Source organism: Monomorium pharaonis, chromosome 5 (assembly GCF_013373865.1).
Source record: "Monomorium pharaonis isolate MP-MQ-018 chromosome 5, ASM1337386v2, whole genome shotgun sequence".
Taxonomy (NCBI): domain Eukaryota; kingdom Metazoa; phylum Arthropoda; class Insecta; order Hymenoptera; family Formicidae; genus Monomorium; species Monomorium pharaonis.
This window is the reverse complement of record NC_050471.1, coordinates 19,516,382-19,540,680: the sequence shown is the minus strand read 5'-3', so window position 1 is coordinate 19,540,680 and position 24,299 is coordinate 19,516,382. Positions and strand designations below refer to the sequence as shown.

Here is a 24,299-nt window from a genome sequence, read left to right as displayed (position 1 = left end):
TTTAGATATTTTAGCTGCCGGTGGTCACTACCGATTTATTATCTAGAAATTTAAGCTGCCGACGGTTCGGCGCTCCGTGCGATAAACATTCGCTATTTTCTTTATAACGAGCCGCTACCTCTAACAAGAGCGCTAAGCAGGGAGATAACACCGCGACAGGAAGAAACGTGTCGAATTATTAGCTGCCGACGGTTCGGCGCTCCTTGTCGCGATAAAAAATTTGTTTATAACAAACCGCTACCGGATATGGTCAGCGATTTTTGTTTATAGCTATTCCAAGAGCTGTCGAATAAATTTATCAGCTGCCGACGATTCGGCGCTCCGTACGATAAATATTCTTAAAAATTTGTTTATATCAGGTTGCAACTCGCATATTATTTTACTTAGAAAATGTTTATACTGATAAGCGACAGAAAGAACCATAGATAAAAATTGTTTATACCTAATTACTACTTCTAGCCGCAGGGCCTAATTGTTTATATCAAGTTGCAACTCGCATATCATTTTTCTTAGAAATGTTTATACTGATAAGCGGTGACCGGCAAGTTATTGTTTATTTCTGGTTACAACTGACTTGTAGTTTACATAAATGTTTATACTGATAAGCGGCTACCGACCGGTATTTGTTTATATCAGGTTACAACTAGCATGTTGTTTATATAAATGTTTATACTGATAAGCGGCGGCATCCGTTTGTGTGACGTCATCCCCCTCCCCGCGTGACGTCATACCCCCCCGTGACGTCATACCCCTCCCCGCAAATACCCCCCCGCCCCTCACCCCCCCTCGGAGCCCCGTAGTCAGAACCACCTCCTTATTCCTACTCCTGAATAATCATTTAAAGAATATTTTCAGCTGTAAGCAGTAATTTTTTCAATCAGTTACGATCATTTTGTACTAATAATAAGTAACAAACTTTTGAATTTATTGAGATTTTTTGCAATGTAAAAAAATAATCATGGGGCATAGAGCTATAATTAAATATAATTTTAAACTTAGTAAATTACGAACAACGAATCATGATGCTCTCGATAAAAGCCTCGACAAAACGACAAAATGCCAAATAGTTGAGCGCTAGTGAACCAAAATCAACAAAAGTTCGAATGACGAAATCGAAGACAAAAACCATGCTCATCATATTTCCGCAAGGCATGATTCATAAAAAATTCGTTTTCAAAGGCACAATTGTAACTTCTTGTTATTACTTGGGTATTAGATACATTTATCCAAAAAGTGGATGACAGAATGGAGTTACAGAATTCAGTTCCGATCAGAATAATTGGTAAAAAAGATTTCTTTCTATTACATGACAATGCACTCATTTACACAACTTGAATTGTTGCTGAAGTTTTTAGTTTAAAAACAAATTTTTGTACTCCGGCATCCCCCAAATTCATCAGATTTACACAGCGGTAGAGATTTTAGAAGTCGACTCAACTGGCATTTATTTGATTCGTTACAATTTATCACAACGTTTTGGCCCTGGCTTTGGGCCCTTATCAAGTGGTAATTATGAAAGACTTATAAATCAGCATACTTAAAACTAAAAGAAAAGAACAAATAAAATTAATCTTTCCAAAACAAAAACAAAACTTTTTTTCTATGCCGTAATCTTATAATTTATAAACCGAGTCATTATCCGAGCAGACTTACGTATCCGACCTCGTTACAATTGAATGGAAATTAGTCACCAATTTTGATAAAAAGTATAGCACAACTAGGAATACATTGTGACTAACAGTAATTGTGAAACTGAAGTGAGATACAATGATGTAGCAAATGACAAATCTCCCCAAACATCGAACGAATCTCCACGAATTATGAAGTACGAATAGCGAATTACGAAGGTAAATAGAAAGCTAAAAAAAGATACATTTTTTCGAGAATAATAACGAGATAATAATTATTGAGAAAATAACACAAAAATGTAAATATATACGAGGAAAATATAAAAATTGAATAATTTATATGATAACATAAATCGTATTATAAACACATAAAAAATATTTTAATTTAAAGGAGGACACACAGTGGATTGAGCGATCGTAACTGTAATCAATTGAATCGAGTACGTGATTGGTCGAAACCTTACTGTCACGTTTTACGAAAAGTGTGTGTGACCAGCTTCACGTTTCAAACCAGTTGATATGTCACTATTACGTAACGTACACTGTTATTCATGAGGTTTGTTTTTTATTTCTGCACTGCTGCACTGGTACAATAAGTTAGAATAAGACAAATATATTTAGTCTCATTCTAACTTATTGCACTAGCGCAATACAAGACAATTCTGTCGTCCATAATTATAACAAATTCCGTATAGATAAGATAACCGATAGTAAAAATACAAGTCTAGGCATTATTGAAGTAATGTACAACAAATTAGCATGTCATAGTAACGTGCTTGCCACGTATAGTACTTTCTATTTACGTATGGTGCTTACCATGAATGTATTCCGAAATTCACTATTAGTACTGAAAATCTATCGTTAATATACGTATACTATAGATTTTTAGTACTGGCAGTAAATTTCGAAACGCAGCCCATGTATGCTGGCAGAGTATATTGATTTATTAATGTTTTTTAACAAAATAATTTTATTAATTAAAACAAATTTAATAAAACTACATCGTGTTGGACTTTCTAACAAATACATTTCTTTAATAATAAATTTCGTCCAATATCTAATGTATCTAATAAATGAAGAAAAATTTATTAGAAAAAAATATAAACTTATAAGATAATAAAGATATAATTTTATAAAATTACAGCATCTGATTACTTGTGTGTATAAAAGGAATACATTGCTGTGTTACTTTGTATTTAAAAAATACGGCAGTAATTAATTTTCGCAATAATAATATCTGATTTTGCTAAGTATTTTGTGACAATTTATATTGTCACAAATTTTTTTCACGTTGATCAATTTCGTTGCTCGTGTTAATATATTTCTGCGTTTAAAATTTATAGCAGCATGAAATTACAACTTTCTCAATTTATTTACAATTATTTACTTACATTTATATCATTTTCGCATCGACTTTTTCTTTGTTGCAACAATAAATTTTTCTCATTGTCAGTCGACTAGCATCATCACACATTTATATTTAAGATCATTTTAAACGTTACATTGTTGCATACAAAATAAATCTAACTCAGCAGAAAACTAATACTAAAAAATATACAACATTATGTCTAATTTATTTCACAAACTTGTAAATTTATTTGTGAATTCGATCAATATGATAAATCAATATTCTTTGATAATAAAAAAAATTGTAAATGTTTTAAACACTATTTATATTCTTCTTATTTTCAATTAATCATAAAGAAAACAATTACAGAGGATAATATACTGATTGACACATTTTAATTTAAATGGAATGATCTTAGATCAATAATCTCAATTTTTAGTAAAAAATTTTGTATACAACAACCTAACAATCATAACTCCACTTTTCTACAATATTTTTTGTCATATCCATATGCATATATTTATATATACAATCACACACACACACACAGACACACACACACACACACACACACACACACACACACACACACACACACACACACACACACACACACACACACACACACACACACATCTAAAAATCGATGCAAGCTCCAGTAATTGTAACATCATCTCACAGAGAATGACAGTCCAAGGGATCGCAACCTTTCGTGGTCATTATTCATTTCTTTCATGTCAATGTACTACATCCTTATCACATTGGAAAGAGAGGATAAGGTAGAAGTTGTGGAAAGCATCGCCAAAGGGGAGGCTGTCCGTGATCGACAATATCAGAAGACGCATGTGCAGTCTTCCGAAGCCCTGGCCTACCTGGCCCGTTTCCGATTTAGTTTAGCCAGCTTACGTCGTTTCAAGATCAGTTGGTACAGCATGTCTAAGCCTTCGTGAAGTCCTTCGCCTGTAATAGCGCACGCCGGTTGCACACGAATACAAGCGCTGCCCGGCATTCCGGCTAGTTCCAATATTCCCAAATGCTTTTCCAATTCTCCAACTTCTTTTGCACCTATATGATAGAAAACTTCTTAACGAAACGAAGCAAATCGTTAATTTTATTAAATGTCTTCTTAAACCTTCGCATTTCTTTTTTCAACCTTTGCATACATTGAATGGTTGCCACCCATGGCAATTTTCAAACAGCTGTATTTTTTAAAATATTTATACTAAAATTCTGAAAAAATTCATGAATTAACTTTAATATTTATAGAAAGTATTTATATACTTTTGATTATTAAAATTTAAGAAATTTTATATTTAAAAAATTACGATATTTTGCTTTTAAAGAAATATTTTGCAGTTTTTGAGTTTTTTTTCTTTTTATTGCGGTATTTAACAGGTACGAAGCGCTGAATTTTTAGGGGTCAGAAAATTATGGGTGGTAACCCAGTGTGTGTATATGAAAGGTTAACTATTTTTCCACACCGCATTAAAAGATTTCAGAAATTTTTCAGAAAGCTGTCAATGAAATATGCAATATTTCCAAAAAAACATTTCAGACATGTTTCAGATACATAAAATGTCCGCTTTCATGTAATGTCAGAAATGTATTTGAAATATTTCTGAAATCTTCAAAAATAAATCGGAAACATATTTTTGAAACTTTTCAGAAATATTTCAGATACATTTTTGTACATGAAAATAGACACTTTATACATCTAAAATATGTCCGAAATATTATTTTGAAATATTTTATATTTCATTGACAACTTTCTGAAAACTTCCTGAAACTTTCTGGTGTTGTGTAAAAACGGTCACCCATCCAAGTGTCTGTCATCATCGACATTGCTTGATTTCGATGATCATGCGCAACCTAACGCGTAGTGATGATCCACAAATACTTCATGTTTATGCATCCATAAATTTGTTATAGGTCATTTCAATAGATATTGACAGAAGTATGAAATACGTATAATTAACTTATATTTTCATAAATAAATACAAGGTTTTACAGTTTTTTACTGATGCCCCACACAGCACACTGCCAAATACCTTTCAGAATTAAAGCTTTTTGAACGATGTGGTGTATGGGGCTGTACATCTACATTATGCATATATATATATATATACACACATATTATATATATATATATATATATATATATATATATATATATATATACAGGGTGTTTGGTAAAGATTTATGCAATCTTAACAGGTAGAGCGCATTAAACTGAAAAGAAAAATCCTTTACTATTTTGCAATTTTTGCAATAGTTAATAAGTTGTTGATTACACAGGCATACAAAAAAGTGGTTGGTTCGGCGAACCAAACTAATTAATTCTTATGTATTTTGACTCGCTGAATTTAAATCCAAAGTCAGAATTGCTGAATTGGCTTATTTTTTCCTAATTTCAAAAAGAAACACCACTTTTTTGTGTACCTGTGTAATCAATAACTGTGTAATGCGCTCTACCTGTTTATAAAAATTGCATAAATCTTTACCAAACATCCTGTATATATACATATAATTTCACGTATTTATATATATAGGTATATATTTTATATTATATAAATACAAATAGTCCAGTAAGCAAAAAACATTGATCAACGTTTTTAAAATGTTACTTAATAATATTGCTGTCTTAATATTATCAAAATATTAAAAAAATATTTCTTAGATATTATTTAAATGTTATTAAACGTTATGACATAACGTTTGATAAACATTTTTTAGATATCCCACATAGAAATTAGCATCCAGTGGACGTCCATTAGAGATCTAGTAAACTTCCATGGCTTCATTAGAAGTTTACTTCCACGATGAAAGTCAGATGGACGTCCATTAGAGATCGACTAAACTTCCATAGCTCTGTGGGATATTTACTTCCATGGTGACAGTCAGATAGATGATCTATCTTACCTCTATAATAAATTTCTGTCAAACATCTTAAAAGATTTTCCATTATGTACGTTACGCGGATAATTAATAGAGGTTTGACGGAGCTCCGATGGACGACTGATGGATGTTTCATGGATCATTGGTAGAGAGTTTACGGAGCCTTGATGACGACTGATGGACGTTTTGTGGATCATTAGTAGAGGCTTCACGGAGCCTTAATGGACGGACTTTGACGGACGCTTTCGTGGAATCGAAGCTCCTCTACTAATGATCCACAAAACGTCCGTTAATCATCCACCGAGGCTCTGTAAAATCTTCCCGCCGTTACGTGGCGTGTGTTTCTTGTAAATAAAATGCACTTTTTAGGTGAATAAAAGGGGCTAGTCAAGAGCGCAGAAGGAAGTAAGATTTTGCCATCGACATATAATATAAGACTGGTGAACTATATCACTCTGTAAAAAAGATTGATAAAAATAAGAAAGACAAAATAAAAACTTTTATTTAAGAAAAATGATATGTTCAAAAAAATATTTATAAAAAACATAATAATACATTTAATCAAGAAATATTTATACTTAATTTTAAGTATAAAATATTCTTGAATAAAGGTACTTTTGCATTTTGTTAAGAATATATTTTTTTATACATAATGATCCACGAAACATCCGTCAAACATCTATCGAGGCTGCATGAATCTTCCATCAACGATCCACACAACGTCCAGTAGACATCCTTGACAACGTCCAATGGAAGTCTAATGGACGTACGCAATGCGGAACTATGGATTTCCAATGGCTCTGTATTGGACGTCTAATGGACGTCCACTGGAAGTTCAAACTTTCATGACAGACGTCCAATGGATGTCTACTGGAGGTTTCATTTCTATGTGGGATTACTGTCCTAATATTATAAAAACATGAAGCACATGTGTATTAAATATTATTAAACGTTACAACATAATTTTATAAATATTTAATAATATCTAAATGTTTTTAAATAATTTTATAGAGGTATAAGAGAGGGCAGTGTTTATCGTGACACTTTTTGGAAATTGCGTATATCTACTAAGCTATTGGTCTAACTGGTCAGATAACATTATCATTTGAAAAATCAGTTCTTGGTCTTTCAGAAACTCCAAAGTTTTTTTTGTTCATCTGCAACTGTAATGTACAAACACTTGAACAAGACAATGCAAATGTCACAGCTAACTCACCCGTCGGAAGTGTTGTGACATCCAATTGGTTGATTGTGACATGGAAAAATTTACCGAAAGATAGGATTCAAAGAGCTATAATAAAGTCATTAGTTAAAGGGGATGTATTTTTACGCAAGAAAAAGTGCATAATGCAAATAAAAAAATTAAAAAAAATTTTTTTTTGTTACAAAAAATAAAAATGTTTGGTAACTTGATTGCATCTGCCATATCTTGTTGTGCAGTCCATGTGCCTTTTGTTGTTTTTCATTTATACGTTTTTACAATGGCTATAACACAATTAGTAACAAAATCAGTAATATAATTAGTTATAAATATTGAATTTATGATTGTTTTATACACAGACGATATTGAATTACATAAACAAATAATAATACTAAAAAGTTATCGAGCAATAATTATTTCTACAAAATTGTTATGTATTTTTAGTATGTATTGCATTCATATCATTTTTAAGAAATTTAGAAGTGTCATAAATAACCTCACCAAATATTGTCACCACTAACCCGCAAGGTTATTGTTTAACATAAGTCTCTAGGTTCTTAACCTAAACTCATAAAATTCAGGATTTGGGCTAAATAAATGCACAACAGTACCACAAACACTAAACCAGCAGCCGAAGGACGTTGCAATCCTCTGATAGACTGTAACCCGAACAAACCACGACAGAAAATGTTGATTTTTATGTGTATTTTGAGAGCTCACACATTAAAGCATTTCTGTCGCGACATAAACAAAGGAAGACACAGACCGCCATCTGGCATTTTGCATATTGACCTTCTATCTCTTTTCTGGTCAAGTTTTGTAACTATGGAACTACTAGAACTGAAGATTACTAATGTCACCAATCACCCCGTGCCACAATAAACTCTACCCTCCCTTAAATTAAAATATTTTTCATGTGTTTATAATACGAATTATGTTATCATATAAATTATTCAATTTTTATATTTTGCTCATATTTATATTTTTGTGTTATATGTATACGCGTATATTGATCGAAATAATTACATCTCTGCGCGTTTAAAAAAATATGATTTTGGTTCTGTCTTCGGTCTAGGAATCTGTTTTTTCTGTTGAATATGGCCTACTAATCATGTGTATGTCATGTGTTGCAACGTTTATATGATTAATAATGTTACACTAACTTTGTTATTAATTTAATGTTATGAATAATACCGTGGCGGAAAAAATTTATATAAATATCTAAAAATATTTATAAAATTACTATAAATTATTTATAAAATACTTATAAAATAAATAAAAATAAAAATTTATAGGATTTTTATTGTTTTATATAAATATTATTTTTTGTAGAAATTTTTAAAAAAATTACCACAAATTACGATTTTATAATTATATTAATATTTGTTGTGAGCGTTTGCTCGTTTTGGGAATTCTTTCCCGTCGGTAGTTGGGATCGTTCTGCCTGAAGGGTTGGGACCCAAAGGGTGAAGGTTCAGCTCGGTGTATAAGAGAAAAGAAGACGCTTCTTACATGCTTGTTCGTTGTCTTTATTTCTGTTTCTTGCGCTTACAATCAGCTGTGTTGATGTCACGTAACACTCGCGATAAAGTTTACGGTATGCGACGATGCTCGGTCGCTGTTATGATACTCTCCGCTCGGTCACGGCGTGGTCGCGTTTATATATTATGATATCTGGCGCAATTTCGGAGGCCAGTGACCGGGCGTCGGTAGCTTCCGCGAGGCTAAGCGTTTCGACATCGAAACGCGGTAGCCTTGCGGTTTGATTTTGCAGCGTAGGACCTATTTCTAGGGCGATACGAACTGCTTCCGAACGCGCTGTTGTAATCTCACGGAAGTTACTCGGTACTTCCGTGAGCGCGGCGGATTCTTGTGCGTCTTTCGAAAGAGGTGCTTCTTGCAACGTCTTTCGAAAGATGCGTGTCGCAATTTTAATAGATATAGTTGTAATCGGCTTACAACATCCCTCCCCCGTTAGATAAGAAAACGAGGGTGCGATGTTTTCGCTTACAACTTTGTTCTCAGATGACAACCTGCTTTGCTAGGCCTTGATGGTTTGCTAGTTTGTTTTGTATATATTATGTAAATCATGATGGCTATTATGATTAAGGCGGTAACGCCGCTGGTTGTCATTAGATATATGAATTGTTTTTTTCGGAAGAACGGCTCTTGGTCACTCTCCAGTTCTTGTTTAATTTTTTCTATACTCATTTTTAGGTGTCCAAAATCGTGTGGGTTGTCGGAAATTTTTCTCAAGTGTATACTATCTGTGTGGTTATCTAAGGAAATTTCCTGTATCATTGTAATATTTATCTTAGGCATGTATGTGTCTAGGATTTTAGAACTGAGAGTTTTGTGTGGTTTAATAATTAGTTCAATTGTTACTATCTTGCAATCTTTGTTTATAATTATTTTTCCGGTATTGTTTATCATTTCTTTACCTTCGGGGTGGTCTAGACATTTTATACTAATTTCTTCGGGTTTTGCTGTGAAGTACAACCAAGAGTCGTGAGTCTTAATCCAGATTGCGCGTTCGCTTATGATATGGTTTATATTACAGTGTAAGTTGCGATTGTGTATATACATTTGTACTTCGCAGATCGCATTTGTGTTTATCTTATTTATCGCATGCGTCGCCTCGCATATATGTTCGGTGTTTATTTTATTACATCCTTGCAGGTCGCTTTCGCTGATAGTTAGGTACGTTTGTTTTTCCGCGTCTATTGCTAGATATTCTGTAGTCGTTTTTACAGATGAGAAAATGTTTAGATGATTATGCACCGGTAACGCTATTATCCGCATAAGTCTATAGATCGGTAGGCTGGCTAAGGGAAATCTAAGTATCGTATACATGTTTTTTATGTCGCAATAGGCGCTGATGTTAATCAATTTTTCTATTTTTACCAGTCGTGATTTCGCATACCTGTAGGAAGGTAGAGTCCCTGGGGCCAGGTTAGACTAGCCTCACGGAGAGCTTCCATTATTTGATCTATATTCGCGATTTTAGGGTGAAGTATTCCCTCTTTTATATATGCTAGATATTCGATAATGTCGGACGCGTCTTGTAGTAGATCGTTCGTCAGAGCGTTAAGAACTGTGAAATGTTCCTCCAAGTCGTATCGTCTGTTATGTATTAGGTTTTGGTTTTGTATTTTCTCTAGGAGTGTCGTCAGTGCGTTTTCGTTTTCTTGGATAGTTTGTTCCAACGTCTCCACGTGGGCTATCGTGGCGTTGATTACTTTTAGTCTTTGTTGGAGTTAGTCTTAGACTGATTTTCTTCTGTGCGTGTCGCGAAGAATTATTATTTTAAATATGCGTTCTCTAGTGCCGTCGCCGCCTCCGTCGCCTGTTTCAGGGGTTATCGCGCTGGACGATTTCGCTCCTGACGAAGGGGAAGTTTTTGGTGTTTTTGAGGACTTCGTCGAGAATGCGGGGGAGTTTCTCATGGACGATGAGGAGATTGAGGACGATGTTTTAGACAATTTTTCTGGTGAGGAGTCGGATGGGGAGGACGAGCGTCCCGATTCTCCGTTGGATAGTTCGTCGGAGCCAGATGTGCCAGAACTGGTTCCGAATTTATATTTTTTCAATCGTGTAATAGAGGAGCTGGAAGCCTCCTCTGATTCTGAGGGGAAAATGGACCCCGATTTTAATGTGCGGGTAGCGCAGTACTTCGTCCGGGATGCTTCTCCCGATGCGGGGGACGAAGAATAACTGGCGCCTTGCTTTCTGCTCTTTTATGTGTGTGTAGTGTAGTACTAGCTTGTAGTGCTTAAATAAAAAAAAATTTTTCGTTTTGCTTAGTAGTATAGTATGTTTTAATTGCTTCGTAGTATCTTTTATTTTAATTGCTTAGTAGTGATGTATAGTTTGTGTAGTGCTATAGTTACTTAGTTTTTTATTATAATTTGTGCTCTGGATTATTTGGATTATTTTGTGACTTTTCCTGAAGCGGTACCCGGATCTACTACTTGGTGAGTCCTTTTACTCTTCTATGAATAGTTTTAATCGGTTCGCGTGTACGCGTATAGTTTTTCGTCCCATTTTTATTATATAGTTGACATCGTTATTTTTCGTGATTATCTTATACGGTCCGATCCATTTTGCGTCTAACTTTTTCGATCGGCCGCGTCTTACGGTTTCGTCGAAGAGTAGAACTTTTTCTCCGACCTTAAAAATTGCTGGCTTTGATTTTTTATCGTATTGCTTCTTCGCCTTTTGTTTTTCTTCTTGTGCCTTTTCTTTTGCTATTCTGCTTGAAGCTCGCAATTTTTCTCGTAGCTCCTGCGCATAGTCGTCGTAGGAATATGTCAGTCTAGGCGGTTGGTTTAGGGCTGTAGGTAAAGTCGCTCTATGTCCATATATCAATTCAAAGGGGGTGAGCCCGGTTACGGTATGTGGTGTCGTATTGTACGTAAACATAGCGTACGGTAGCCACTCGTCCCAATCTGTTTGATCGGTATTTATGTAGTGACGCAAATATTCTGCCAGAGTCCGGTGTGATCTTTCCACTGTTCCGTTGCTCTCTGGGTGATATGCAGTAGTCTGCATTTTTTCGATCTTTAGCAATTTGCATACGTTCTTGAAAATTTCACTTGTAAAATTCGTACCTTGGTCTGTGAGTAGTTTCTCTGGTATTCCATGTTCAAAAATTATTTTAGTGGCTGTCAGAGGCTGTTTCGATAGCGCGTGAACGTCGTGGAAGGGAGGCAGGGTTGTGCAAGAAATTACGCAGTGTATTACACACAAATAAAAACTAACATATAATTAATCTTAATAACGTACACTTCAAATTTACACAAAAACAACAGAAGAAATGACGTTGCGTAAGTGTGCAATGACGTCGTTGCGCACTGTCGCGACCGAGAGCAAGTGCTCGTCCGGAAAGTAATTTTTTTGATTGTAAGTTCACGTGAACCAACAATCAAAGATTGCAACGTGCCTGTAAGTCGATCGGAGACAGACTGGCTGCTCACGCGTCTTCGCGTCGCCCGGACGTGCCGGGTTTACCTCCGTACATCTCTTAAACACGCATTCGCGATCACCCGTCTTTCGCGTGGCCACGAATATGATCGAGCCGCATATCACTCTCCGAGCGTCCCAACGAAACGAGAGACATTCCACGCGATTCCGAACATGCCGCCCGCCTCGTTAGCTGTAGCTAACGAAACCGCGCTCGCGGATCGGCACGGAGAGAGACCGGTCCACCAGTAGACCATGCTGGCCTCGCGACCTCTATGTATTTTGTGCTGGAAGAAATGAGGTCATGAGGCAGGAGTGATCGTCGCCGAATCCTTGCAAAGCGGAGTGCGAGTGCTTTCGTCGAGGGCCGACTCGGCATCGACTCCGGGCACGAGCACGAGCTTTACAACCGGCCGTTTGAGCGTCGCGCTCGCGGTCCGGACGGTGACCACGCGAATCTGTCCATCATCTCCGGGATGCAACTCGGTGATCCGCGCCAATGGCCACCTGCTCGGTGGCGACGTTTCGCCTCGGATGAGGCACAGGTCTCCAACGCGAGGATTAACAGCTGGTTTCCTCCACTTTGCGCGCGCTATCAGGGTTTGGAGGTACTCGCGCGACCATCGCTCCCAGAAGTGGTCGCGCATTTGCTGCAGTTCCCTCCAGCGCGAAAGACGGTTCGTTGGCTCCTCGGTGAGCGACGGCTCGGGAACGGCGGTGAATGCCCCCCCGACGAGGAAGTGTCCGGGCGTCAATGCGGCCAAGTCTTCCGGGTCGTCCGACAGGGCCTGCAATGGCCTGGAGTTGAGGATTGCCTCCACCTGTGAAAGGAACGTTGCCATCTCCTCAAAGGTCAGGGTTTTGTCCCCTATGACCCTGCGAAGATGATGCTTCACCGACTTCACGGCGGCCTCCCACAGGCCACCAAAGTGGGGGGCCGAAGGCGGGCTAAAGCGCCACTCGACCCCCTCGCCGGCAAGAACGCTGCAGATGCCCTGGTCACCGAATTTCGTGGCTCGAAAAAGGGCCCGCAGCTGCGCGTCCGCCCCCACAAAGTTCGTTCCGCGGTCGCTCCACATCGTTTGGCACAGCCCTCGGCGCGAAACGAAGCGGCGGAAGGCCGCTAGGAAGGCCTCCGTCGTGTAGTTGGAGACCACCTCCACGTGGACCGCCCTCGTGCTGAGGCACACGAAGATCGCCAGGAAGGCCTTGTAGGCCTTCTGACCCCGGCCCTTGCTTGCGCGCAGCATGACCGGCCCCGCGTAATCCACACCGGTGTGTAGAAATGCCCTTGAGGGCCTGACCCGTGGCTCCGGTAGATTGCCCATGACGGGCGTAGGCGTCGCCGCCCGCCAACGCACGCATGGAAGACACCGATGGATGATCCGCTTGGCAAGCGGTCTTCCACCAGGTACCCAATAGCGCTGGCGGAGACATGCCAGCGTGAGCTGCACGCCGCCGTGCAGAGTTCGGCGATGGCAGGCGTCAACCACCAAGCTCGTAAAGTGCGACTCCTTCGGAAGGATGACCGGGTGTTTTTCGTCGTGCCCGAGAAGCGAGTGCTTCAAGCGCCCGCCGACTCTGAGAATTTTCTCCTCGTCGAGATACGGGTTCAGGGCGATGAGCGGGCTACGGCAGGGCAGCGACCTGCGTGCAGCCACATCCTTCCTCTCCCCGACGTACCACGCGGTCTGCGTGGCTCGGATCCAGGCCCGTCTTCCCGCGTCGAGCTCCTGGCTCGTCAGTGCCCCCGAAACACGGGCTGAGCGTCGCGTGTGCAAGGCGCTCAGCCACCGACGGCACCATGCCGTTACACGGAGCAGCCGGTGCAGTGACGAGAACCGCAGCAATGCGTCGTCATCGGCAGGCTCCGCGCTCGCGGCGTTCGCCCGAGTGCGCTGTTCCGGCGGGTCCGTGTCCTCCAGCGCCCTGCTCGGCGGCTCCAATGTCGCGTCAGCCAGCCAGGGTGGCCCGTGCCACCACTGCCACGCATGCTCCGCCAGCGGTTGCTGGTGCTCCGTCGGGATTCCGGCCAGCAGGGCCGGAGCGTTCGCCGACCATTTCCTAAGGGGAAAGCCGCCCGCCATGCACAGGTCAATTAGCTGACCCCGGATGATGAGCGCCTCCTCCAAGGTATTCGCCCCCGTCAGGACGTCGTCGACGTATGAGTCCCGCCGCAGGACGTCAGCGCCCAGCGGGAATCGGTGCTCCTCGTCGGCCGCTAGTTGCCTCAACGTGCGCATCGCCAAGTACGGCGCGCATACCAGCCCGTACGTCACGGTGGCCAGCTGGTAATCTTGCAGACGTGTTTCCTCCCGGTTCCTCCACACGATGCGCTGCAAGTCCCGGTCGTCCGGGTGCACTCGCACCTGGCGATACATCTTCTCGATGTCGGCCAACATGGCATACCGGTGGGTTCGCCAGCGCAGTAACACGTCGAGCAGTGGCGGCAACAGGTTCGGTCCCGTCAGTAAGCATCGATTGAGGCAATCGCCGGAGGCGATCTCCGAGGAACCGTTGAAGACGACCCTGAGCCTCACCGAGTCATCCACCCGTTTGAGGACGCCATGATGAGGCAGGTAACAGAGCCCTTCCATTCCCTGGGCCACGGATGGCACCGGTAACATGTGGCCCAGCACTTCGTAGTCGTTCATGAACGCGTGATATTTGTGTTTAAGATCCGTGTCTCCTCGGAAGCGGTGCTCCATGTGGTGGAAGACGCGGATCGCGGTTCTCCTAGTCTCGCTGAGAACCGGCATCTTCTGAGCAACAGGCAGACGCACCGTGTAGCGCCCGTCTGACTCACGCTTGTGCGTGCTAGCGTAGTGCTCCTCGCACGTCTGTTCCTCGGAAGTCAACCGCGGCGGCGCCCTGGGCGGCTCCTCCTGCTCCCAGAATCCCCTGACCAGGGCCGTCAACTCGTCATTGACACGACATTGGAAAGACGACGCGCGCTTGTCGGAGTCGTCCTTGCCAACGACACCAGAGAGTATCCAGCCGAAAGCAGTCCGTTGAGCGACCGGCGTGCCCGGGCCGCCCTTGCGGAGCCCCTCCTCGACGATGGTGGCAAAGACGTCCGCGCCGAGGAGGAGATCGACGGGGTCGGCCGCCAGGAAGTCCGGATCGGCCAATTCGAGTCCTTGAACGTGCGGCCAGGTGTGGTATTGCGTATCGGCTCGTGATCCGCTAGCCGTGATCTGAGGAAATACCAACGCGGGGACTCTCGCCGAGAAGTCGCCCGTTCGGGAGAAGAGGTGAAGTGACACCCCACCGCGCGCGATTCCGCTCCGCTGGCCGCCCACCCCGAACACGCTGACGCTGGCCGCGGTCCGTGGAAGCCGGAGGCGTTGGATGAGTGCCTCCGAAGCCAGCGACACCTCGGAGCCCGAATCCACGAGGGCGCGAACCGGATGGCGCGTGCCGAACCGGTCCGCTACGTCAACCCGCGCGGTGGCGAGCAGCACCGCGGTGCGCCTGTGCTGACGGCGAATATGCATCGAGGCAACCGTCGCAGCCCGCGACCCCGTGCACGCGTCGTGGATTGATGTGTGGTGCCTCTCCTTGCAGGCCAAGCAATTGACCTTGGATTGGCACTCTACGAGAGCGTGATTGCCGAAACAGTTTATACAAAGTTTATTCGCGGTCGCGAACTCCTTCCTCGCTCTAGCGTCCTCCTTTTTGAATTCGTCACAGAAAAGGATGTAATGATCCTTTTGACAGAGGGGGCAACTCACCTTGCGATTGCCGGACCGTTGCGCAACGTATGACTTAGCAGAGCGACTTGACGCAGTCGCCTTGCTCGCGGTTCTCGTGTCCGATTTACACGAGTTGACGGCCTCCAAGGTCCGCAGTTGACCCTCAAGGAACGTCCTCAGCATCTCGTACGAAGGCGGATCGGCCGTCTCGCGAATGGACGACTCCCAATCACGTCGCGTTTGCGGGTCGAGCATCTCAACTACGAGATGCACGAACAAGTCGACGCAGTTCGTCAGCGGCCTGCCTATGCCCTCCAAGGTGTCGTTCGTGGAGATCATTCCATGAAAAATACGCTTTAGCTCCTGCGCGGATTCTGCTTTCATGCGGGGTATCGCGGTAAATGACGCAAAGCACGACCGAACGAGGAGCCGCTTATTTTCGTAATGGCCTGACAATGTCGTCCACGCGCGAGCGTAGTTTTCGTTGGTCGTGGCTATGTTACGGACGAGCAGCTCCGATTCGCCTTGGAGGCTTGTCTTCAGGTAATGAAGTTTCTCGACGCTAGAGAGTGACGAGTCATTATGCACGATCGACCTGAAGAGATCACGAAATGTCGGCCAGTCCTCAAACACGCTCGAAAAACGTGGCAGATTGATGCGCGGCAGCGACCGACGTGACTGCCCCTCCGCAGCGGGTGCCACGGGGGCAGTGACCGGATCGGGCGCTGCTCGCAAGTTTTGCAGGAGATCTAGGAACGAACCTCGTTGCTCCAGGTAACTCTCCTCGACTGTTCGAAAAAAGTCCTTTGTGACGTAATCCAAAGAGCTCACCGTTTTCCAGTAGGTGGACATCAGTGTGTCATGCGCTGCCTCGAATTTTCGCCAATTTGAATCGAGCAGCTGCAGACGCGACTCCACCGCTCCCACCGTGATCTTAGCCGACCCGATTCTTCTCAGATTGTCGCTCGCTCGAGCGATCCGACCTTGCAGCTCGATCTGACCTCGAAGGAGGCCCTCCACGTCCATACTCATGTTTCACGTTGACTCAGGATAGGCAGAACAGGCACACCACGCACACACAACAGTCTCTTCGCGCACACAGCGATAATCGTCGCGAAGACGCCGAACAAGTATCCGGCTCGAAGGACCAAAAAATGTCAGAGGCTGTTTCGATAGCGCGTGAACGTCGTGGAAGGGAGGCAGGGTTGTGCAAGAAATTACGCAGTGTATTACACACAAATAAAAACTAACATATAATTAATCTTAATAACGTACACTTCAAATTTACACAAAAACAACAGAAGAAATGACGTTGCGTAAGTGTGCAATGACGTCGTTGCGCACTGTCGCGACCGAGAGCAAGTGCTCGTCCGGAAAGTAATTTTTTTGATTGTAAGTTCACGTGAACCAACAATCGAAGATTGCAACGTGCCTGTAAGTCGATCGGAGACAGACTGGCTGCTCACGCGTCTTCGCGTCGCCCGGACGTGCCGGGTTTACCTCCGTACATCTCTTAAACACGCATTCGCGATCACCCGTCTTTCGCGTGGCCACGAATATGATCGAGCCGCATATCACTCTCCGAGCGTCCCAACGAAACGAGAGACATTCCACGCGATTCCGAACAGTGGCAAATGCTCGTGCCACTGTATTCGCATCCTGACTTTCTATCGGGATCGCCTTGCTGAATTTCGTAAGAATATCTTGGAAGGTCAAGATATATTTATTTCCTGTGGTCGTTATCGTTAATGGTCCCACGATATCCATAGCGCATTTTTCAAATGGTTTTTTGGGGGTATCCGTTATCACCATAGGCATCTTTGTTTTTGCTTTTAATTTGTTTTTCTGGCAGTGTTCACATTTTGCGATGTAGTCTTCCACATCTTTCGTGATTCCTCGCCAATTATGGTCCAATCGTATCCTTTTTAGCGTACGTGCGATTCCTTGATGCCCTCCTAGAGGAGCGTCGTGATATTCATATAATATCTGTTCCTTTTTTTTTCCGTGTATTTCCGGTTTGTTGTTTCTTCTTCTTCCTCTTCTTCCTCTCAGTTTTTATCTTCGACGGTATTTACGTGCTCCGTGTCTTCTATTACGGGGTGTCGGCTCAGCGCATCGGCATTGGTATTACCTTTGCCTGCCTTGTGTATTATCTCGTAATCGTATACGGCGAGCTTGAGTCTCCATCTTATCAGACGAGATCCTGGATCTGTCACATTAAATAGCCATACGAGTGGCTTGTGATCCGTAATTATCTTAAATTTTGTGCCGTATACATATGGTCGAAAATGTTTCACGGCCCATACGATCGCTAATAATTCTTTTTTGGTCGTATTATAATTCTGTTCTGCTCGATTCATTATTCTGCTTGCGTAAGCGATCGGGCGGTCTTGGCCGACGGTGCCTTGAGATAACACCGCTCCTACCGCGTAATCTGACGCGTCGGTAGTGACGAGAAATTCTTCACTGAAATCCGGATATTTTAATACCGGTGCGGTAGTTAATTTTATTTTGAGTGTGTCAAACGCATTTTGTTGCGTGGTCGTCCATGCGAATTTTTCCCCTTTTTTTGTTAGCATTGTTAAGGGTTTCGCTATTTTTGAAAAATTTTCAATAAATTTTCGGTAGTACCCCGCTAGTCCAATAAACGCTTGCACGTCCTTTACTTTTGTAGGGGTGGGAAATTTCTCCACGGCGTCCAGTTTTTTGGGATCGGGTAAAATTCCGTCCTCGGTGATTACGTGGCCTAGGTAGTTCACCTCCTTGCGCATGAACTCCGATATCCGGTGCGTTGTTTATATTTATTTTTTCAATTTCGACACGAGGTAATTGTAGATCGACTTTTTTGTCGTTTGTATTTATAATACTTATTGGGCACGTGTGATTTTCGGGTTCTACTAGGCAGCTTCCTAAGAATACTCCCGGTGCCATCTCCTCGGAGTTGATGACTCCTAGGGTGTTTACACTCGCTGTGACTTGCACTATCGTCTCGCTCCGTGGCTGCAGAGTGACTCGGCGGTACGGGTACAGTTTGAATTCGGTGTCGCCTAATCTTACTGTTTTAGTCCTATAGTTGCATGTGACATTATTTTTTCTTGTAAAATCAGCTCCTAGTATGCCCTCATATACTATTGGGGCATCGTCTCGTATGACGTACATCGGATGCTTGATTTTTTTGTCGTGCATTACCACGTTCACGGACGTTCTTCTTAGTGTCATAATAGAATGCCCGGTTATTCCGGTCAATTTGATGTGTTCATCACGGATTTTGGTTTGTCCCTTCAATGTTTTTAATTTTATTAATGACACGGTTGAGCCGGTGTCAAACAGAAACTCAATCTTGCCCCGCTCTGCTTCGCGTACGGGCAGTGTAATCATGTCGAGGCCAGTGTCGCTGCCCCGTGCATGCTTCACGTATGTCACACGATACGCATCAGCTGTGCGCGAGGAGCTTGCGTCATCGCTCGAGCTCTCGTCGCTGCTCGCTGTCTCGGTATGCTTAATCATTTTTATTTCCTTGCTCGCTCGCTTGCCGTTTTCTATCCTTTTCATAGTTTTAGGCTTTTCGCTCCGGTGGTCATTGTCTTTTTTCTTGGGTCGACCGTGAAGGAACCAACACTCTTTTCGGGTGTGGCCTGCCCTTTTGCAATGGTCAGTATAGTTCCACTGTGTTTACGCGAGGCCGTTCCTCCGGTCGCGGTAACTCAAACCGGTTAGCGTATCGGCTGCTGCGGCATTCTCGCCCGTCATGCCCATTCTTGCCGCACTTTCCGCATTGCAGAATATTCCGTGCGTACTTGGGGACGGTGCGAGGGTCTTCCTTCCGAGTTCGGTTAGGTTCCCTTACTTTCTCTTCGGCACTGGCGCCGGATATCGCGTCCTGCAGCGTTCTGTATCGCTGGGCGCGTACCAGGAGTTTGATGTCTTCGTGCAAACCGATCTGGTAGTTGTACAGGGCCTGCTCCTTAATATTTTCCAGGATGGCTCTCTGTTGTTCGATAGTGTGGTTCTTGCCCTCCTCCATGGATTCATATAGTTCCATGGCGAGCAGGTCCACTCGCCGTCTGAATTCCTGCGCGCTTTCCGCGGGTTTCTGCTTGAGCGAGTTAAACTCTTGTTGCAGATGTGCGGTGCTCCGTTTGGAAAGGTACTCATTTTCGAGCTCTCTTTTCAATTGTTCGAAGCTGTATACATCGCGCGTGTAGAAGTCCATCATTGCTTTCCCTTTAAATTTCGTGCATAGGATGGCTTCTAGCAGGGTATGTCCGTCGGCTGGGTGTATGTTTTTCATCGCGTATGTACCGGCGTTAATAAATTCGCGGACGCGGTTTCGCTGTGTGCCGTCGATGTCCGGTGTCATATTTCGCGCTTCTTTCATACTCAGAAAATTTACTGTCGATCCGCGCTGATTTCTAATGTCGTTATTCGACCGTCCGTACGACAAATCTAAGGCGTGATCGTGAAAATTTTGGGGTCTCAGGGGTGCTTCCGTCCTTCTCTGATAACCCGGATCTCTTCTACTTAAACCTAATTGAAATTTTAGGTCGCGTAGTTCATGCATAACATCATGCAATAACATTGTTTCTCGTGGCGGGAGGTTCGGATTTATCCTCTGTGCCGGTCGTTCTTCTGCATGGTCATTTTCCTCATGCAGAGAATTATGAAGTCGTAATATTTATGCTTCAACTTCATTTCGTGGTATATTTCCGGACGCTTCGGCGGGAAAGTGAGCCATTGTTGTGGGACTGGATGTCAGTCGATTGTCGGTCCGATTTCGTCCGTTTAAGTCACGCGTCGTATTACGTTCGGCGCTTATGAAACTAAACTCGCGTGCGTTTGCTGTGGTTCCCCGTTCGGTGACGACGTGTGTTCCGCGGTCGCTTATAACACGTAGCGCGTGTTGCGTCGCGTCTCGTATATCGCGTAACGCGGTTTCCGCTATGCCTACTGCCTCGTGTTCTGGAGAATCTATTGTTTCTCCCGAGGGCTGCTGGCCTTCGTTTCGCGGGCTGTCTCCGTTTTGGGACATTAATTATTTATTTGAATTATTCGAGACAGTGCTGTCTCGCATGCTGTCTCGCGGTCGTCTCCCGAGTATTATCGGTGGAGTCGGATTACGCACGGCTAAGCGTCTTATCGCGGTCGCGTGTGTACGTGCTAGAGCGTTGTACTTGAATCAAAGTTTTATTCGCTGATACTGTAGTATTGAATGGCGCGTATTAAAAAAAATCTCTTTTTTTTGACAGGCGTTTTCTTTTGCGGATAAACTTCGCGTTGCCTCGTTTTTTCGCGCGGTGTCAATTTTCTGCTGTATGATTATTTCTCGGTCGCGTTGCCCTTCGCACAGGACATTACAATGAGTGCGCAAATATTTGTTACAATTCTGACTTACATTAGTAGAACGGCGCGCATGGCGGTTGTCGTAGGTCAGCTCGCTGGATGGACTGGCGCGTACGGCGTTATAGTAGGATGTGTTGCTTTTCCTCGTAGTCTACAGTTGTCTAGTCGTCGCCCCTTGTTGTGGTCCACCTCTCGTTGGCTAGTTGGCCGTTCCGTTCCCCGGCAGGGAAGCTCGTTCTTCAAGGACACTTAGCACCGTGTAGTGACGCGTTGGCACAGATCTTTGCACTCGCGCACTGAATAACACGATGGTGCTGTCTCAGCTCGTCTTACTGTCGGCTGGTCTTCTCGCAAGATTGTGCTTCCTTCGAGTTTTTGGATTAGCTGGTCCTTTGTTAGTTTCAGTTTCTTCTATCCGTTTTTTCTATGTCTCTTGTTCTTGACGGCTTCTTGAATCCCGCTGCCATCAATTTTGTTGTGAGCGTTTGCTCGTTTTGGGAATCTTTCCCGTCGGTAGTTGGGATCGTTCTGCCTGAAGGGTTGGGACCCAAAGGGTGAAGGTTCGGCTCGGTGTATAAGAGAAAAGAAGACGCTTCTTACGTGCTTGTTCGTTGTCTTTATTTCTGTTTCTTGCGCTTATAATCAGCTGTGTTGATGTCATGTAACACTCGCGATAAGGTTTACGGTATGCGACGATGCTCGGTCGCTGTTATGATACTCTCCGCTCGGTCACGGCGTGGTCGCGTTTATATATTATGATATCTGGCGCAATTTCGGGGGCCAGTGACCGGGCGTCGGTAGCTTCCGCGAGGCTAAGCGTTTCGACATCGGAACGCGGTAGTCTTGCGGTTTGATTTTGCAGCGTAGGACCTATTTCTAGGGCGATACGAACTGCTTCCGAACGCGCTGTTGTAATCTCACGGAAGTTACTCGGGACTTCCGTGAGCGCGGCGGATTCTTGTGCGTCTTTCGAAAGAGGTGCTTCTTGCAACGTCTTTCGAAAGATGCGTGTCGCAATTTTAATAGATATAGTTGTAATCGGCTTACAACATATTTTATAATTATATAGTTTTAGCTTTATCAGAACAGAGCAAAAACATGTTTTATGTTATTTCACATGTTATTTCACATATGTAAAAATCAGTAAAAAAAACTGTAAATTTATACTTATTTATAAATATATTTTTTTTTTAAATAAAAGAATGTAGTAAATGAGAACTAACCCATTTGAAAAAGAATTATTTAACTACAAATTTCATATTTGTGACATTTATTAAATTGATCTGTAACAAATACATATGTATTCATGAGCATCAAGTGTTCATGGATCATCACGAAGTGTTAGGTTGCATACGATCTTCGAAGTCAAGCAACGTTGACAGTGATTCATAGTTGGATAGGAGACCGTTTTTTTAATTGCAGAAGGGTAACCGTGCTTGTTAAGAAATAACATAATTGTTTCTAAAATTATAACCCATACAGCATATAATATTGCTATAATATCACAGTAATATTATAATATTTCAATAATATTATAACGGAAATGTAATATCACAGAAATTTTGATGATATAGTGCATTGCGATATATTGCAATGTAACATTACGGAAATATTGTTAACTATTGTATTGCGATATATTACAATGTGACATTACAAAAATATTGCTAAAATATTGCGATATATTGTAATACTTTAGTAATATTACTATACATTGTATAGTACTATACTATACTAATAATGCATTGTGATATATCGTATTGTAATATTTTAGTGATATTACTACAATATTAGATTGTGATATACCCATATCGTATTCCCAGGTAGCAAACACAAGCCATTTTAACGTCAAATTTTGGTCATGTTAGTTAGACATGTTAACAAATATAATAATTTTTATTTTATGTTTTTATTTCTTACTAATTTATATAAACGTAATCAAAACGTAACACACATATGTAAACAAAAACTTCCAGTAACTAATGATCATTATTAAAAAATTGACTAAACAACACTTATTAATAATTAATATAATATTTTATTTAATTAATACTATTAATATTTTATAGTTATATAATTTAGTTTTATCAGAAAAATAGATCAAAAACAGATATTTTAATTAGTTATTTCACATTTTATTTTGCACATGTAAAAAAGGTGGCACTTAGTTGGACACGGTTCAAATGGGCACAGTGCATTTGGATACAGTGCTTTTGGATACGATATTTTGCGCACCGTTCATTTGCACACCGTTCAGTTGCACACCGTTCATTTGTACACCGTTCAGTTGCGCACCCCTTCCTTTATTTGGCCCCCCTTCCGCACTCACCCCGTCGGTAGGATGCCCTCGGCATAGTTATTTCTCACTATATCCAAGTGAACGATGTGCAAATGAACAGTGTGCAACTGAACGGTGTGCAAATGAATGGTGCGCAAAATATGTGTCCAAAAGCACCGTGTCCATTTGAACCGTGTGCAAGTGCACCGCTCCCTGTAAAAATCGGTAAAACAACTGTATATTTATTTATAAATCTATTATTTAACTATACACGTTTCATCTTTCTGACATCTATTGAACTGATTTATAACAAATATGTATTCGTAAACATAAAGTACTCATCATGGATTATCACGAAATGTTAGTCCGCGTATGATCTTTGAAGTCAAGCAATGGCGACTAACAATTGGATGGGTGACCGTTTTTCCGATTGTAGAAATTAAGTTATAATAGACGTAACTATGGTTCGGGTGGTCGCGATATGTAATGCACCATTGCGGTGGAAGATTTGTGCAATGTGGATATAAGCTAGACGAAACATGTACCCGAATATTTTGTAAAATGTTTCTGTAATATTTTACATTGATATGTTTCAGAAATATTATCGAAATATTACAGAAATCTTTTACCAAGATTGCATTTGAAATGATCACGGACATTGAAACATTGCAGAAATGTTGCAGAAACGTTTATGAAATATTTCTGTAATATTGCTGTAGAAGTGTAATATTTCAAATAAAAGGTTTTAGAAATATTACATCCCGAGTGGGTACAATTTTACACAAATTTTTTACAGTGTAGGTTGTCGATTTAATCTTAATATTAATAAGTCCTATGAAATTTAATATCCTTTTATCACCACTTGCATCTACCAATATCCTGGAAAATCGGTTATAATCACAAGTGCTTAAGGGATTATACTACTCAGCAAAAAATTTTTTTCCGTTTTTTTTTT

General features: G+C 42.1%; 1 protein-coding gene and 1 long non-coding RNA gene across 3 annotated transcripts in view; both read right to left on the bottom strand.

Annotated features, from left to right (window-relative positions):
• Nucleotides 1-1,593: 1,593 nt before the first annotated feature.
• The window catches only part of LOC105838994 (ADP-ribosylation factor-like protein 4C), a 77,974-nt gene continuing 55,268 nt past the window's right edge, over nucleotides 1,594-24,299 (bottom strand). Inside the window, exon 4 of one of the 2 annotated variants that reach the window (XM_036286504.1) lies at nucleotides 1,594-4,041. In XM_036286504.1, the coding sequence (XP_036142397.1) occupies nucleotides 3,845-4,041 (197 nt within the window). In that variant the 3' untranslated portion in view covers nucleotides 1,594-3,844. Of the gene's footprint in view, nucleotides 4,042-4,115; nucleotides 4,207-24,299 lie in introns of those variants that run through there. The other variant, XM_036286505.1, reaches the window with a different exon arrangement.
• On the bottom strand, nucleotides 4,341-5,120 carry LOC118645459. Its single transcript, XR_004963147.1, has 2 exons — nucleotides 4,764-5,120; nucleotides 4,341-4,490 (listed from the first exon to the last, which is right to left on the bottom strand). It is a non-coding gene; the product is annotated as an uncharacterized LOC118645459 (long non-coding RNA).